This window comes from Myotis yumanensis, unplaced genomic scaffold (assembly GCF_028538775.1).
Source record: "Myotis yumanensis isolate MYYU_CA2020_CCGP unplaced genomic scaffold, mMyoYum1.0.hap1 SCAF_8, whole genome shotgun sequence".
NCBI lineage: Eukaryota > Metazoa > Chordata > Mammalia > Chiroptera > Vespertilionidae > Myotis > Myotis yumanensis.
The window spans coordinates 36669985-36685690 of NW_027223759.1; the positions used below are offsets into that span (position 1 = coordinate 36669985).

The 15706-nt window shown below is 39.0% G+C and overlaps 1 protein-coding gene across 1 annotated transcript in view; it reads left to right on the forward strand.

Moving 5' to 3' along the window:
- Positions 1–4369: 4369 nt before the first annotated feature.
- The window catches only part of LOC139015180 (nck-associated protein 1), a 71182-nt gene continuing 59845 nt past the window's right edge, over positions 4370–15706 (forward strand). Inside the window, exons 1-2 of the mRNA XM_070422629.1 lie at positions 4370–4680; positions 14845–14862. Coding sequence (XP_070278730.1) covers positions 4573–4680; positions 14845–14862 — 126 coding nt within the window. The 5' untranslated portion in view covers positions 4370–4572. The remainder of the gene's footprint in view (positions 4681–14844; positions 14863–15706) is intronic.

Below are 15706 nucleotides of genomic sequence, written 5' to 3' on the forward strand. Positions count from 1 at the left end.
AGTAATTGATCCTTGTCCTCATGGTCCAATGTAGTGGGCAGTTCTGCTCTAAAAAGCCCACACACCTCCTATGTCTGTTTGTTTTTTTTGTTTGTTTGTTTCCTATGTCTATGTTTTATCATTCTTAGTAATTGATCCTTGTCCTCATGGTCCAATGTAGTGGTCATTGCATCCTTGTTACATGTGGCAGAATTAACTAAATGGAGAAGAATTGGCAAAATGAGAGTAGCAGCACTCTTAAGGAAGGTTCTTGAAAGCTTATATTCTATTGGCCAGAACATTAGTCATATGGCCATACAAGGAAAGCTAGGAAATGTAGTCTTTATTTCTAGGGGAGAAAGAGACAATAGATACCTAAGGATAATCCATATTGTAATCCTTGTCACAGTCAGGAACTATTTCAAGTTATCTTTATTATCCTCAAGTCCTCCAAAGTCACCTTTTATTCTCCCATTTTTTTCTGTATTTCTTCTTCCCCACTGAATTTTCTCCCTGCCTTAGTCTACATATTTTCTGTTCCACTTCTCTTTTTGGCTTTATTTTCAGTTGTTTCTTTCTTGTATGTAATAAACATTCATATTATTTTCTTTCACTTTTCTACTATTCTGCAATTACTAAAGTTTACCTTCTGTCTAAAATGTCATTTTCTACAAGTTTGTAAGTCCAAGACTTCTTATTCAAAGCCCAAATGTAAATTATTCTAAAAGGGCCCTCAGAAACTGCTCTCTCTAGAACAGTAGTTCTCAACCTAGCCCTTTAAGTACAGTTCCTCATGTTGTGACCCAACCATAAAATTATTTTCGTTGCTACTTCATAACTGTAATGTTGCTACTGTTATGAATCGTAATGTAAATATCTGATATGCAGGATGGTCTTAGGCAACCCCCGTGAAAGGGTCGTTCGACCGCCAAAGGGGTCGTGACCCACAGGTTGAGAACTGCTGCTCTAGAACTTCTCTTTTAGACTTGTATCTCAGGGTGACTTATATTAGACTTCCTTATGTGTATTCCTATTCTCACCAGGATATGAGTTCAAGGAGATAAAATCTGTATCTTATTCAGCTTTGTATCTTCTTCTAGAAAATGGTACTTTGCACATTTGAAGTATCTGTTTAACTGAAAAATATTCTTTAAGTCCAGGATTGTTATTATAAATGTTTGAAAGTTTTATAATACCTAGATAGAAAGCTATATGCCATAGATTTGTTTCTGAAAATCTGTGAGTAGAATTTTATAATTGAATTATTGTAAAATATATTTGAGGGGCACAAAACATAATTATATTATAAATTTTTCTATAAAGCTGACCTCACTCTTTCTCCTATTTAAATATTTTCCAGATTGCATTTTCAAATGCTTACTTTCCTTACAGTGGATACCATTATACTTGTCTCAACAAAAAATAATTATTCAAACATAGATATATAACTTCTACTGTATATAAATTATATCTCAATAAATTTGACTTTTATAAAGTTATATATTAATGTTCACACTTTTTTAGACATACTGGTCTATACTAGTTAAATTTACTAGTTAATTTTCTAAGACTACTATAAATATGAAGCTATCATCTACTTTCTATATTTCTCTGAAGGCTTATAATAATTTTAATAATCTCTGAATATGTTCTAGGGACAAACTTCTTAACTGAAATGAAACTATTTGAAAATCTTTATATAATGAAGGAAATAAAATCTTCAATTATGCTTTTTAAAACTTAGTTTCCTAATCGTTTCAAACAATTATGTTTTTCTGGAAAACTATACCAGGAAAAAAAATCCATAACAGAAGCAACTTTTCATAAGAACTTTATAGGATGATTCACATGGTATATTTTCAAAGACTGAAAAACATGAAGGAAATATGAAATGACATATTCATTACAATTGCCATAAAATCATACATGCATAGCAAAATATATGATTATTGCTCACATATTATAAGACACTCACAATACATTTATACTACACATACAGGCAAACTTCAAAAGGGTTGGATCTTAATAACAAAATGCTTTTTGATGTAAAATGTAAAGAAATGCAAAAATTGTGAATTTTTACCTACTTTCCAGACCTAATTTATTTTGAAAAATAAATTTTTTATTTTTAAAATATATATTCTTATTGATTTCAGGAAGGAAGGGAGAGGAAGAGAGAGATAGAAACATCATTGACGAGAGAGAACCATTGATTGTCTGCCCTCTGCAAGCCCCACAATGGGGATCGAGCCCACAACCCCGGCATATGCCCAGACCGGAATCGAAGTGTGACCTCCTGGTTCATAGGTCCACGTTCAATCACTGAGCTGCGCCAGCTGGGCAAGACCTAATTTCTTTTAAACTTAAATAGACATATTCCAATCAGTGTAGGGCCAATATGTCTAAAAATTAGTTGCAATAAAAATTGAGTAATGAGACCACTATCTACAGTGTTCTCCCTCTATTGGGGACTGAGTTATAAGCAGCAGAAGCATTCAAGTTTACATGAAAACATGATGGTGGTCATAGTTGTATTCAAATTATAATATGGTACTATTTTCTTGTTTTCTCTATACAGCACTTTTGAAAAACTAGAAAACGATATAACCTTTCATTGGTGAAACTCTGTAATTCTTCCTTTAGTAATATATCTTTAAAAATATGTCTTTATTGATTTTAGAGAGAGAAGGGAAAGAGAAACATTGATCTGCTACTAGAGATGGAACAGGTGACCTCTCCTCTCCGTGCATGAAAGGACGCTCAACCAACTGAGCCACACAGGCCAGGGCTAGTTAAATTTATTTTGATCCCGGAAAAGAGCACATTCAACACCTTCCAGTTTTCTTGCCTGGCTGCCCTGAAGTCCTCATGAAGCCTGGCTTTTCCAGATTTGTTTTCACTGAGCTCCAGATGCTTGCTTCCTCTAAATTAAAATCTTAACCAGCAGGTTGGAAAGTAACCAGATAAATTAACCCCCCCCAATGTGTCATTGACTTATAATAGCTCAATAGATGATCTCTCTAGTGTATTTGTATTTTTTAAAAAAAGAAATCTTTAGGCATAAAGCCTTCGTACAGGGTGATGAAGTTCTAGAGAACCTCAAACACGAGCACAAGGCCAGGAATGACTGCCTTTCTGGCGCATGTAGGACTCTTTCAATCAAATCTATTCAGCCCATTACCTTTCTCTCTTTGGGCTGGTAAAATGAAGATTTCCACAGGAAAAGTACATACACTAGCTTTTAAGATGTTTTAAAAACTCTTCGTCACAATTTCCTTTTCATAGAGTGTTTTGATCAATGCAATGATAGCTTATTTACTCTCAGAATGTCTTTTATTGAAGGTGGAAAAACATTCTGTCACTCACTTAAAATCCATGAAAATAATAGAAAAGGCTGGCACATCGAAGGCAATGAAAGCCCAAAACATCAACGCTTGAATCATCTTGGCTGGAATTCTTAACTCCAGTCGATTTACCCAAATCCATGGTTTGTTAAACACCTTTGGACCCCGTCTGATCCGTGTGAGCAGAGGGAACAGCCTGTGGAGCGTGGCCGGGAAGAAACAGGGGGAGAGAACCGTGAGATGAAAAAGTAGTAGAATGTTTCCAAGAAGGGGTGGGGTTTAGGGTGGAGGCCAGAAAAGAAAAAAAATGGAATTGCCCCTCCGTTCATTGAACGAACATTTATTTTTGCCTCCCGCACGCCTGGGCCTCCCGGTGGCGACCTCTCCGGATGCGCGCTCCCCGCGGACAAACGCCGGGCTCGGGTTATCTCGGGACCCGGAGCCGCCCGGCTTCCGACCTCCGGCCTCCAGCCGCCCGGAGCGGGGGAGTCAGGGCGGGATGGGGCCGGCGGAGCCAGCCGCGCCGAGCACAGCATCTGCCGCGTTCAGCCGAGCGTCTGTCACTCTGTGGGCGGAAACGGGCGCCGAGCGCCAGCCCACTCCCGGGCGAACCTCTCCCGGGGCCCGCGCCCCCCCCCCCCCGCCCCCCGGCTCCCTTGGGGAGGGGTGCGCCCAGGCAACTTTTGGGAACTAGGAGAGGAGCGCGGGGCGAAGCGGCACGAGCTTAGAAATGTTACTCGATCCCGGTTCAGGACTCCAGGTCCAAAGCGGGCGGAGCGGGCCGGGCCGGGTGCCGAGCGGCGGCGGCGAGGCGGGGCGGGGCGAGGCCCGCAGGTGCAGTTCCCCGTCCTGCCTCGCGGGGGCGCCGGCGCGGCCGATCAGGTGACCGAGCGCTCGTCCGGGGCTGCGGGAAGCGGCCTCGTTCTCAGCCGGCGGAGACGCCGCCGCCGCCGCCACACCTAGCGGAGGAGCCCGGGAGGGCGGCCTGGTGGGGGCTGGGCGGAGAGCGCCGCGGGTGGGGGCGGAAGGGCGGCGGGCGGAAGGCAGGAGGCGGCCGGGGCGCGGGCCGCTGCGGGGAAGGGACCCCGAGGCTCTGTCACCCGCGCGGGCTTGGGGCGCCAGGGCCATGGGCGTGCTGCCCTGAGGCGGCGGTCGCGGGCGGGAGGGGAGGCCCGAGAGAGCCTGCGGCGGCCGCGGGCCGGGGACCGGGCGCGAGGAGGCCGGCGGCGGCGCCACCCCGGGCACCACCATGTCGCGCTCCGTGCTGCAGCCCAGTCAGCAGAAGCTGGCGGAGAAGCTCACCATCCTCAACGACCGGGGCGTCGGCATGCTCACCCGGCTCTACAACATCAAGAAGGTGCGCGGGGCCCGCGAGGCCGCGGGGGTGGGTGGGGGGGGCGGCCGGGGCGGGGGCGGCCCGGGGAGGGGCCGCGGGCGGCGTCCAGGGCCGACATCCCGGCGTCGCCGCGCCAGGCCCGGCCCGGGGTCGCGGGGATGCGCCGCGGCCTAATGCCGAGTCCCGGGCGCCTCCCCCGGCGGCTGGCTGGCCTGCGGATGCCGAGAGAAGCCATTTCCCCGCTCCCAGCGGCGGATCCGGCCGGGCCGGCGCCCGCGCCCCGGAAGGGGTCGGCGGGGGAGGGAGGGTGGGTGGCCGGGCTCGGGGCGGGTAGGAGAACTTGGGGGTTCGGTATCCGAGGTTCTGAGGGACCTGCCATCGCCAGCTTGGCCCTCAGTGTGTGGTGTGAGTGCAGGAATGCGGAGGGAATGGCCCCGGGATGGTGCGCTCCGCACCCCCGCGCTCCCGGCTTCCCGGGGGTCGCTGAGCAGAGCGCGAGGCGTGCGGACGCGGAGCAGGTACCTCCTCCTGCAGGTGGGGCGGAGGCGGGTGGACCAGGCTTCTCCTGAAATACTCCGGCTGAGTCACTGGAACCGGAATAACCGCCTCCCTCCCTCCCCTGCGCTCCGCATCCTAGTGTTCCGCCCTGTCTAGCAGGCCGGGCACCATTTCTTCAAGTTCGGCTTCTGTGCAGATAGAAGCGGTGAATATGTGGCTGCTACCACTGATCCAGAGCACATTCTGATCATTTCAGTCGCTGTGGCTGATAGGCCCATGGAAAGTCTTCACAGAGCTGCTCACGTTAAGGGCTAGTAGCCTGAGTTGGAGTTAAGAAAAATAGATGTAACGAAATAACACACACACACACACACACACACACACACACATATACATACATACATATATATACATATATATGTATGTGTATATATATAACTTAGGAGAAAACAACCAAAATCTTTTTCCTTGTAAGACAAGGTCGGTAAGTTTAAAGAATTTGGTAAAGAAAATTAAGTGTTTTGGGTACGCTATAGAATCTATAGATCCTTGGAGTTTCCAATGTGTACTTAATGTCATATCTCCATCATTATTGTTGGCTTTTTAATATATCACGAATATTTCCTTTTAGTTTAATCATAGCAATAGATTACAATGCTTAGGGCTGCTGAAGTAAGCATGTATTTTTTGAAATTCGTATCATGGGGTTCAAGTATAAAACTGGGTTATTTCAACAATTAGATGCAGACACTGTAATTCTAAAGGAGAATACGGCCTTGGCTTAATGGCGATAAATTTTGTCTAAGGATCGCTCTGTTGCAGTGCTCACCTGGGTGAAAGGATTGGCTGCCTCCCAGTCGGGAGGGTAACATGCCCACCAGTTTGTTACATTTTATGTGGCAGGGGCTCGGTGTTATTACAAAGAAGCCCTCTGCATTGACCAAAGAGCCTTGGTTATAGATTAATGTAGGGTGGAAATATTTAATTTTAGAGATAATTACTTACAGGTTGCATTTACCTGAACTTTTCTGCGAGATTGCATTCTTTAACAAACTTGGAAATTGGTTTCTATATGAGCTTTATCCCAAAACACCAAGCAAGTCAAACATTTCTAAAAGTTACTAGACCTGTGGTATTGTGGTTAAAGGAAATGGTTATGATGGTTTTCAGAAGAGGAAGTGAGAGTAACATCAAAAGTGATTTGGGTATTTGGGCAAAATACCTTTTTTTTTTTAAAGCATTCATTACACATTTTTATAGTATAAATACACCCTAACTTTACATATCCCACTTTCATAAGTTAAATAAGATTAAACTAAATTCTAGGCATTTGAATTTTTATAATTTCAGTTAACTGCTTTTTCTCAAAAGCGTATTTTCTTTCACTTCCTGTTTTGAGAAACTTCAGGCTCTTGTATTATTGAACTAGTAAAATTTAAGATGAGTTGAATATAATCATTATATCCAAGTGTCAGATATTTTGAGTTACTGAAATGTTAAATATTTCAGCACTTAACATTTATAGTTTGTTGAAAAATACTTTGTCTGCCTTGTCTGATTGTGAGTTCCCTCTGGGCAGGGACAGTGTTACTCATTTTTTAATTACTAGTACTTTGGGATTTATCAGGTCCATGAGACCTTCAAGGCCTTGTTGAAATGAACGACTACAATATCTGATATATGTGTATATATGTGTGAGTGTCTCTATATATGTATATATAATCTTTCTCTAGTTTTAATAATAAATTTGGGTTTGCACTCATGTAATTTTGCATACAGATACATCAGATAGATTTTGAATCTTTCAGCTGTAGATGTGTCTATAAGACTGGCTAAGGATTGAAACATTTGTTCAAAAATCTTGCCAAAAAAAATAAAAAATAAAAAAAGTCAGATCTGTTCACCATGTGTTCATAAGGCTTATGCTTTCTGCATTTTTATGACAGTGTAAACCACATTATCGTTTCAATCTCAGTCTCTTACAGTCCTCAAAAAAACCTTCCACCATATAATATATGTCTGCCAATCAGTTATATTTTTATTAATGCGTGTGTGCATTAGATTGTCTATCAGATCTGATTACTTTGCTCTGTTTGCAGGTGTGCAATGGAAATATTTTAGTGAGCATATGAAAAATACTTCAGTGACCTATAATCAAGAATGTGCTTTAATGCTCATTAGGGGGAATGTAATATGGTTACTGAAAAATGTTTCCCATATTAAAAAAATATTCATCAGTTGTGAAATTTTTGAGATCTTAATATGTACTGGTTATGGAAATTTTAGAGAACTTGTCTAATCAGGGATGTAGGAACATATAAAGGAGGATTTTAGGGAAAAGACATGAAAGTGGTAGGTACTTTCACATTTAAATTTTATTTTTTCTGAATTCCTTAAAGTTTTGTTTTTTATTTTTATTATTATTTTTGTTTGTTTTTATTGATTTTTGAGAGGAAGGGACAGGGATAGAGAGGTAGAAACATCAATGATGAGAGGAAACCATTGATCGGCTGCCTCCTGCACGCCCCACACTGGTGATCGAGCCTGCAACCCAGGCATGTGCCCCTGGCCAGAATGGAACCTGGGACACTTTAGTCCGCAGATTGGCGCTCTATTCCCTGAGCCAAACCAGCTAGGGCTAAAGTTTTATTTTTTATTAAAAATATGTCTTTCCTTTTCCACACCTAATAATACCACTCACTTATGTAGTGATTTTTCATATTTTTCAGGCTACTTTTAATATCTGAATGTGGCATGGCAGGCAGTTTGGTGATGGGTGGTAGAGTACTGGACCAGAACTTGGGAGATCTGCATTCCAGCATTCAGTCTGTCACTGTTTCTGTAACATTCAGTAGGTGCCATGACTTCCCTGAGCTTCATTTCTCCTCATCTATGAAATGGGAGAAAAATAACTGTAAAAGGAATGCTAAAGTCGATTCCAGCTCTGATTATGTTATCTTTACAAGTTCATTGTCAAGTAGCAGGGTAGAAGTTATGGCTCATTTTAGATAGTAACTTGAGCTCTAAGTTTAGTTTTCTGTAATAAGGGATGGTAATGCTCTGCCTACTTCACTGGATTGTTTGTGAAGATAAAAGACTAACAATGTGAAAATTGTTTAATAAAATGTCTAGGAGTGTAAGGTAGCACTTATTTAGAAGTCTCAGCAATCTTTTGAGCAACATGTTTTTCTGAAATTTTACCATTATTTAGCAGACACATTCCCAAATCCCAAAAGAAAACATTTTTTTTTTTTGCTGAGTTTAAAAAATATTGTTTTGTTGTTGTTGACTCTTGTTTTTTTCTGTCTCTTTTTCCATATCACCAACATGAACTTGATAACTCTGTACCAAAAAGGTCTCAGTTAATACTTGCATATTTTTGCTCTTGTTAAATTATTACCTCACTCTATAAAGGACAGAAAAGACCCATCCCAACTTTTTAAAACATGAAATATTTTTGCAGATTTCAACACATTTCCTTTTTTTTTCCTCACTTAGAGCAACAGTTTTTCCCCACAGCCCTTTTCCCATGATTATGGATAAATTTATTTTATGGGGGGAAATCAATAGAATAGCAGTGTAAAAGTGAAAGTTCTTGGCTGGTTTCTGCTTATCTAATGGAGGAAAAAAAGATGCATGTGAAGGATGCAGTGCAAGGTGAAAGGAGGGTGGCCAGCTTCAGCTCTCCCTTTCACTGTTATGTTTCTCTTCATAAGATTTTTTTCTTCCAGTAGGATTTCATTATCAAGAGCCTTAAACATGTTAAGAATAAAACATTATTCCTCCATAAATCTGAATTTAAATGATATATTATTTATTTAAACAACAAATCCTATTATGTCTGTTTGTAACTTTATTTTTAAGGAAGTGCTTGTAAAAATGAAGATTTGATCATTGTTATTCTGGATGGTAGGCTAAGGAGATAAAGATCACTGAAAATACTTAAGAAAAATATTATTTTTAGTTTTTGAAGTGGCAATCAATGATAGATTATTTTGTGTTTTCTTTGTGGAATTGTTAAATAACTTAAATATTAAAATTTTAAAATAATTGCAAAAGTAGCACATGTTTATTATAAAAAACTCAAACAGAACAGAAACATGTGACTTCAAAAATTCTCTGTCTGCCTATCCCTTTTAAAAATAAGCCATATATACTTGTACCCTTTTTTGTATAATTGCTAACATGTGCATGAGTACTTTGTTACATTATGATTAAATTAAGCTCTTTACAAAACTAAAATTTAAAAAGAAGCATGGTGCAGTTTACATAGAAATGAAATTGGGGTCCTGATCTTTTGGTTGTATATTTACATTTTAAGAATATTAAAGGAATGGACATATTTAGCTAGCTACATCCAGATTGTTAAAAATGAGGCCCAGATGACAAAGTTTGTCAGTGTTGAAAGTTCTTGTCCTTACTGGTTAGGATGACTGAAAATCTAATTCATATTCTTGTTTGATGATTTACTAGCAATGTTAGTATTAAGTAAAATTCCAGTAATAATTTTGGGTCAGGTTTAGCAGATGTACATTTTGTATGTTACCGGAATTAAGTAGTTCTATCTCTTTAAAACACACACACACACAACTTTATTTTTTAGAGCGAGAGAGGAAGGGGATAGAGACATAGAACATGGATGAGATGCACGCTCCCTACTGGGGATAGAGCCCCTAACATGGGTATTTGCCCTGACTAGGAATTGAACTGGTTAAATCTTGGTTCCTGGGTGGATGCTCAACCACTGAGCCACGCTGGCTTGGCAAGTTTCCTCTCTTTATGTCCAGTAAAAATAATGTGTAATTAAAGTAATGCCAGATGCCATTTATTGAAGCCTTACTATATGCTAAGTATTTTGATTTTTTAAAATTTGTCCTTATATCTGTGATGTAAGTATATATAAAGCCATTGAATTTGCAGCAGTTAAGTAATTTACTCAATTCTTACTCTAGAAAATAAGAATTTGGATGGGCACCTTTATTTCTTGGTCCCTGAATCTGAGCTCTAAATTATTTTTACCATTTGATTTATAGTCACTAGTGTAATTTTTGTGGGAAATAAAAAATTTTGAAGACTCAATAGCCTTAAAGAAAATAAGTAATTATATAACAGAAATAACTGTTTTCTGTACTGTAGACTACATTTGTATGGACTTCGTATGGATTTGTATGCAAAAAACCATTAAGTTTATACTATCAGTAGAGTGATTATTTTACTGATTTTTAGAGAGAGGAAGGAAGGGGGGGGGGTGAGGAAAGAGAGAGAGAGAGTGCGTGCACCCGAAAGAGAAAGAGAAACATCCATTTGTTGTTTTATTTATTTATGCATTCATTGGTTGATTCTCCTGACTGGAGATCCAAAACCTGCAACCTTTATGTGTTGGACGGATGCTCTAACCAACTGAACTACCTGGCTAGGGCCAGAGTGATTATGAATGGAGACTTCTGTTTAGCCTTGTAATGTATACAATGAAAAATAGTTTAGCATTAGGAATTTTAAAATTCAATTTATTCAAAAATTTTGGGACATTTATTTTATATTTACTTTTCACATTTATACATTTTTCTTTGTAATGATTATTCCTGAAGTTTATCACTGAGATTTTAAAATATGCAAACTGAAAGGATTAACCATACAAATGATACTAAAGAAAATATGTATAAAGTAGTACATACATATAAAGAGTACATATAAAGCAGAAAGGAAGGTGTAAACTAAAAGTAGCATTAATCTTCCTAATTAGAAGGATACGTGCAGTCATTTCCTCACTTGGAGATGTTTTCTTTTTACTTTCAAATTTCAGACATACGTTTTTCATTATACATTTTGAATTCTAGTCAAATGGTAATAATTTCATGTTGAAAAACCCTGCGACGTGAAATATAAGAAATGTAGTTCTTTTTCTTTCTGTCTTGGACTTTACAAAATTAGTAATGCTCCTTTCTAGTCCCTGGATGTATTTTTTTGTTGTTGACTGGTTTTAATATTGGCTTTATTGGTAAGTGTAGTAAAATCTTCATTTTGATCCTATTAGGAATTTGCAATTCTTATATTTAGACTTTGGTAAGTTGTTTACTTAATTTGACAGTGATGAGAAAATCTAATCATTTCTTCACACAATATTGTACTGAAGTGTTTTAGTTAAATAAGTTAACAAATTTCATAAGCTCTTGAATTGTTAGTTTGTAAGTAGAGTGTATATGTGCCAATTTCAAAGGAAGCTCTTGTTTTAAGTAAAAGAACCTGTACTGGAAAATACTTAATTCTGATTGCATAGTTGCTTATTGTAGATACTGAACAGTAATAAAACTACATCTTTTTTTTTTTTTTTCATGTTACATCTAATGACTTTTAAATTTATTTTAATATTAAATAGTAATTATGATGATTTTTTCAATCAAACAGCATAAAAACTCACTGAAAAACTTTAAAACTACATCTTTAAAACTATTTTATAAGTCAGATGAGCTATTTTAATTAATTCCAAAGGTTGAGGGTTTTCTTTTAGTTCATCCACTTATTCTTCATTTATTGAATGTCTTTCTGAATACAGGGAAACATACTTTAAAATGTAGCTTTCAATGCCAAGAAGTCCCTATCCTAGTGAAGTGTGTAAAGTGTGGTTGTGGGAGTCTTGAGAAGGGAGTTAAAAATTCCAGTCTGGGGGAGATGGAAGGAAAAGATAGTTATATTTGTGTTACTTTTGATGTATGAATACAAGCTTCAGCTAGGCAACTCCTTGTAGCCAATTATTATTTAAGATTCCAGAGCTTTTACTCAGTAGAATATATAGATACAAAATACCCAAGGTTATTAAATATCTTATTAATGTCTAATGTCCTCCTTGTAGGCATAAAACCTCTAAATTTCATATCATTTTCCATACTTGCAGTACATTCTGTGGGTTGAGAGAGCTAGATTCTATATAAATTTTTAAAATTTTGGACAAGTTATTTAACTTTTTGGATTATAATTTTTTTATTTTAAATTGAGACCAGTGATTGTCAAGGATATATAATATAATAATTTTGGAAGGTTTTAAAACATACACATATTTAGATCTTTTTATTTATTTCTTTAAAGTATATTTTTATTGATTTCAGAAAGGAAGGGAGAGGGAGAGAAAAACATCAATGATGAGAGAGAATTATTGATCGATTGTCTCCTGCACTCCCCACACCCGGGATCGGGCTCGCAACCCAGGTATGTGCCCTGACTGGGAATTGAACCTTGACCTCCTGATTCATAGGACAATGCTCAACCACTGAGCCATGCTGCCTGGGCACATATCTAGATCTTGACCCAAACCTATTGATTAAGAAAAAGCCCCTGAAGTGGTGCTGATGTTATAAACCATTAAAAGAAGTAAACTGTAAATTATTAATACCTCAGATTTTACTTCAGAAGAGCTGCTCATATATATATATATATATATATATATATATATATATATATATTACTTACACAGTAAAGTTTGTGATTGTGGGAAGTGGGTATGGTAGGCTATCATGTTTATTATTTGATAATCACTGATATTGTTAGAATGGATACCTGATTAAAATAAAATTGATTAGCGAGAGAAGCAGCCTTCTGTATGTGCCCAACCAGGGATTGACCCCCAACATCTGACCAGGAATCCAACTGTCCACTTTCCCATGTATGGGGACGATGCTCCAACCAACTAAGCCACACGGGCCAGGGCTGGATAACTGATTTTATACATAATTAGAATGTGAAAGATAATACATGTCATTAAAAAACTGAACACAGCCCAGCTGGTGTGGTTCAGTGGTTGAGCGTTGACCCATGAACAAAGAGGTCGATTGTTTGATTCCCAGTCAGGGCACATGCCTAGGTTGCAAGCTCAATCCCCAATAGGGGGCGTGCAGGAGGCAGCCAATCAATGATATTTCTATCTCTCTGTTCTTTTCCCTTCCTCTCTCTAAAATCAATAAAAACATATTAAAAACAAAACATAATTTGGAATCACTTTAGAATTCGGCACTACCTCAGGCATGTTTATGAAACTTGATTTGCATTATATCACTGCATTTAAGGAAATGCTAATCTGTAGCTATTTTTATTATTGGGACAAATTCTTAGTTATGTAGTTCTTAGTTACTCTTATAGTCTAACTAGAGGCCCGGTGCATGAATTTGTGCACGGGTGGGGTCCCTCTGGTAGGGATCGGGCCTGCAGCTCATACCTGCCACTCACGCTCATCCTGGCCCCACTGTGCCTGCTGTGGGCTTTCGCCCAATCAGTCCCAAGTGGGAGGGGCTTGCCCTGCTAAAGTTCGCCAGCCATGAGCCCTGTGTCTGGCGCCCTCCCAAGGGGAGTGGCCTGAGGGATTGGGCTGAAACTGGCTCTCCAACATCCCCTGAGGGGTCCTGGATTTTGAGAGGGCACAGGCTAGGCCAGGGGTGGGCAAACTTTTTGACTCGAGGGCCACAATGGGTTCTTAAACTGGACCGGAGGGCTGGAACAAAAGCATGGATGGAGTGTTTGTGTGAACTAATATAAATTCAAAGTAAACATCATTACATAAAAGGGTACGGTCTTTTTTTTTTTAGTTTTATTCATTTCAAATGGGCCGGATGCGGCCCGTGGGCCGTAGTTTGCCCACGGCTGGGCTAGGCTAGGCTGAGGGACCTCACCTGTGCAGGATCGGGCTGGGGAGGGACCGTGGGAGGGCTCCAGGGCATGTCCTGCCAATCTTGCTCAGTCCCGATAGATTGGCTGGACCCCAGCAGCAAGCTAACCTACCTGTCAGAGCATCTGCCCCCTGGTGGTCAGTGCACATTATAGCGACTGGTCAACCAGTTGACTGTCTGCCCCCTTGTGGTCAGTGCACATCTTAGCGAGTGGTTGAGCAGCCTTAGCGTATCATTAGCATATTACACTTTGATTGGTTGTTCAGTTCTGCCGTCTACTTGCATATTACCCTTTTATATAGGATTTTGGGGAAGCGGATTAATTTGAAGGTTAATTTATAAGAAATAACATGTTAAACTGATAGTCTAGTCTGAGGAAAAGTCAGATATATTTTAATATGATATTGAAATGGAATTTACATAGTTGCCTTTTCTTCAGTCTGGTTAAAGATTAGGAAGTTCAAAATATCTTAAAGTAATTTTGTTGTATCTATGTGTGAGAATTAACAGAACTCTTAGTGCATTCCTATTTCCTTTTGGAAAATATAGGAATGTTTGCATTGATTTTTGTACTTTGGATTGGAAGGAAGTTAGGTGATATTTGAAAAATAGTTTCAATTTGAGCTGAAGTACAAGTCATCCAATTAACAATTTATTCTTATTTTTGGCTACCGTTTCTTTTTAAGGTATGTAAAATTTCACCAATGGTTTGCTCCTATTTTTATAGTTGCATGTAGTCTTTATTTTTCCATCTAGAATTATTTTAAGTTTATTTAGAAAGAGCACCAAGAAACTGATGTGGTTGTCCTTACACAGTGTTTCAATATATATGGATAGTATAACATCTATGAATCTAATGTATACTACAGCTCGCTACTTAGAATACCTTTAAAATTGTAGCACCATATAGTTCTAATCTTGTTTTGGTATTCATAGTCTGCAGTGCATAAGTTCTCTACTGAAACGTATGTCATAGTTTGACAATCATTGTTTACACGTAATTTTCTCTCTTTTTATTACAATGCTTCCCCAGCAAGGACAAGTTTGGAAGGTTTGCAAAGCTTTTCACCTTCCCTCTGCCCGCTTGCCCGCTTTCAGATCAGTTTCATGTTTCATAATTTCTCTTTCTGCAATCTACAACATAGCTATAGTAAACAATGAAAAAACATTAAATTGTAATACTGTATTTCCTCATACATAGTAGAGTGATACAAATTTTCAAAGAACACATCCTTTTAAAAATACAATAAAAATAAGTGAAATAGGAAAGTTAAAGTTTTAGTAATTCCCTAAGAAATAACATCTCACTAGCAAGCAGTTAATAGTCACATAATGAAACAGTAAGCAGTATTGAAAGTTATATTCTGTATTACTAATAGTTCAGATAAAAAGTTCTAATGATACCTTACGTTTATGTAATGCTTTACAGTTTACTATAGAGAATGCTGTATTACTGAGGTGATAAAAATGTAAACATTTCCATTTGTTCTGTGCTTATGAGGTATATATAGGATAGATGTAGATTCATTGTTCGAAGTGCTGCTGGTATGATGGAAAACACTGCTGTAACTCAGATGTTCAGAGGAACAGGCAACACACTTTAGTGCTATAAAGACAGTGTTAGCAGCTTCCGGTTCTTTTGAACTAGGGCTCTTGTTTAAGTGAATGAGGAAAACATTTTGGAAAGACATGTAAACAAGCTTTTACTTTATAACACTTAGAAACATTTTCAGTATTTTTCTGAATATTTAATTTTGTAATATTTTATTAGCTTCAGATGAATACAATCCTACCTCAAACCAAGAACTTTTTTCCTTTTTCTTTTCTTTTTCTTTTTTTTTAGGTTTGAGCTTTTTCCTTCACTGCTGTTCTGCGTTAACTGCTTTAAAACTTTC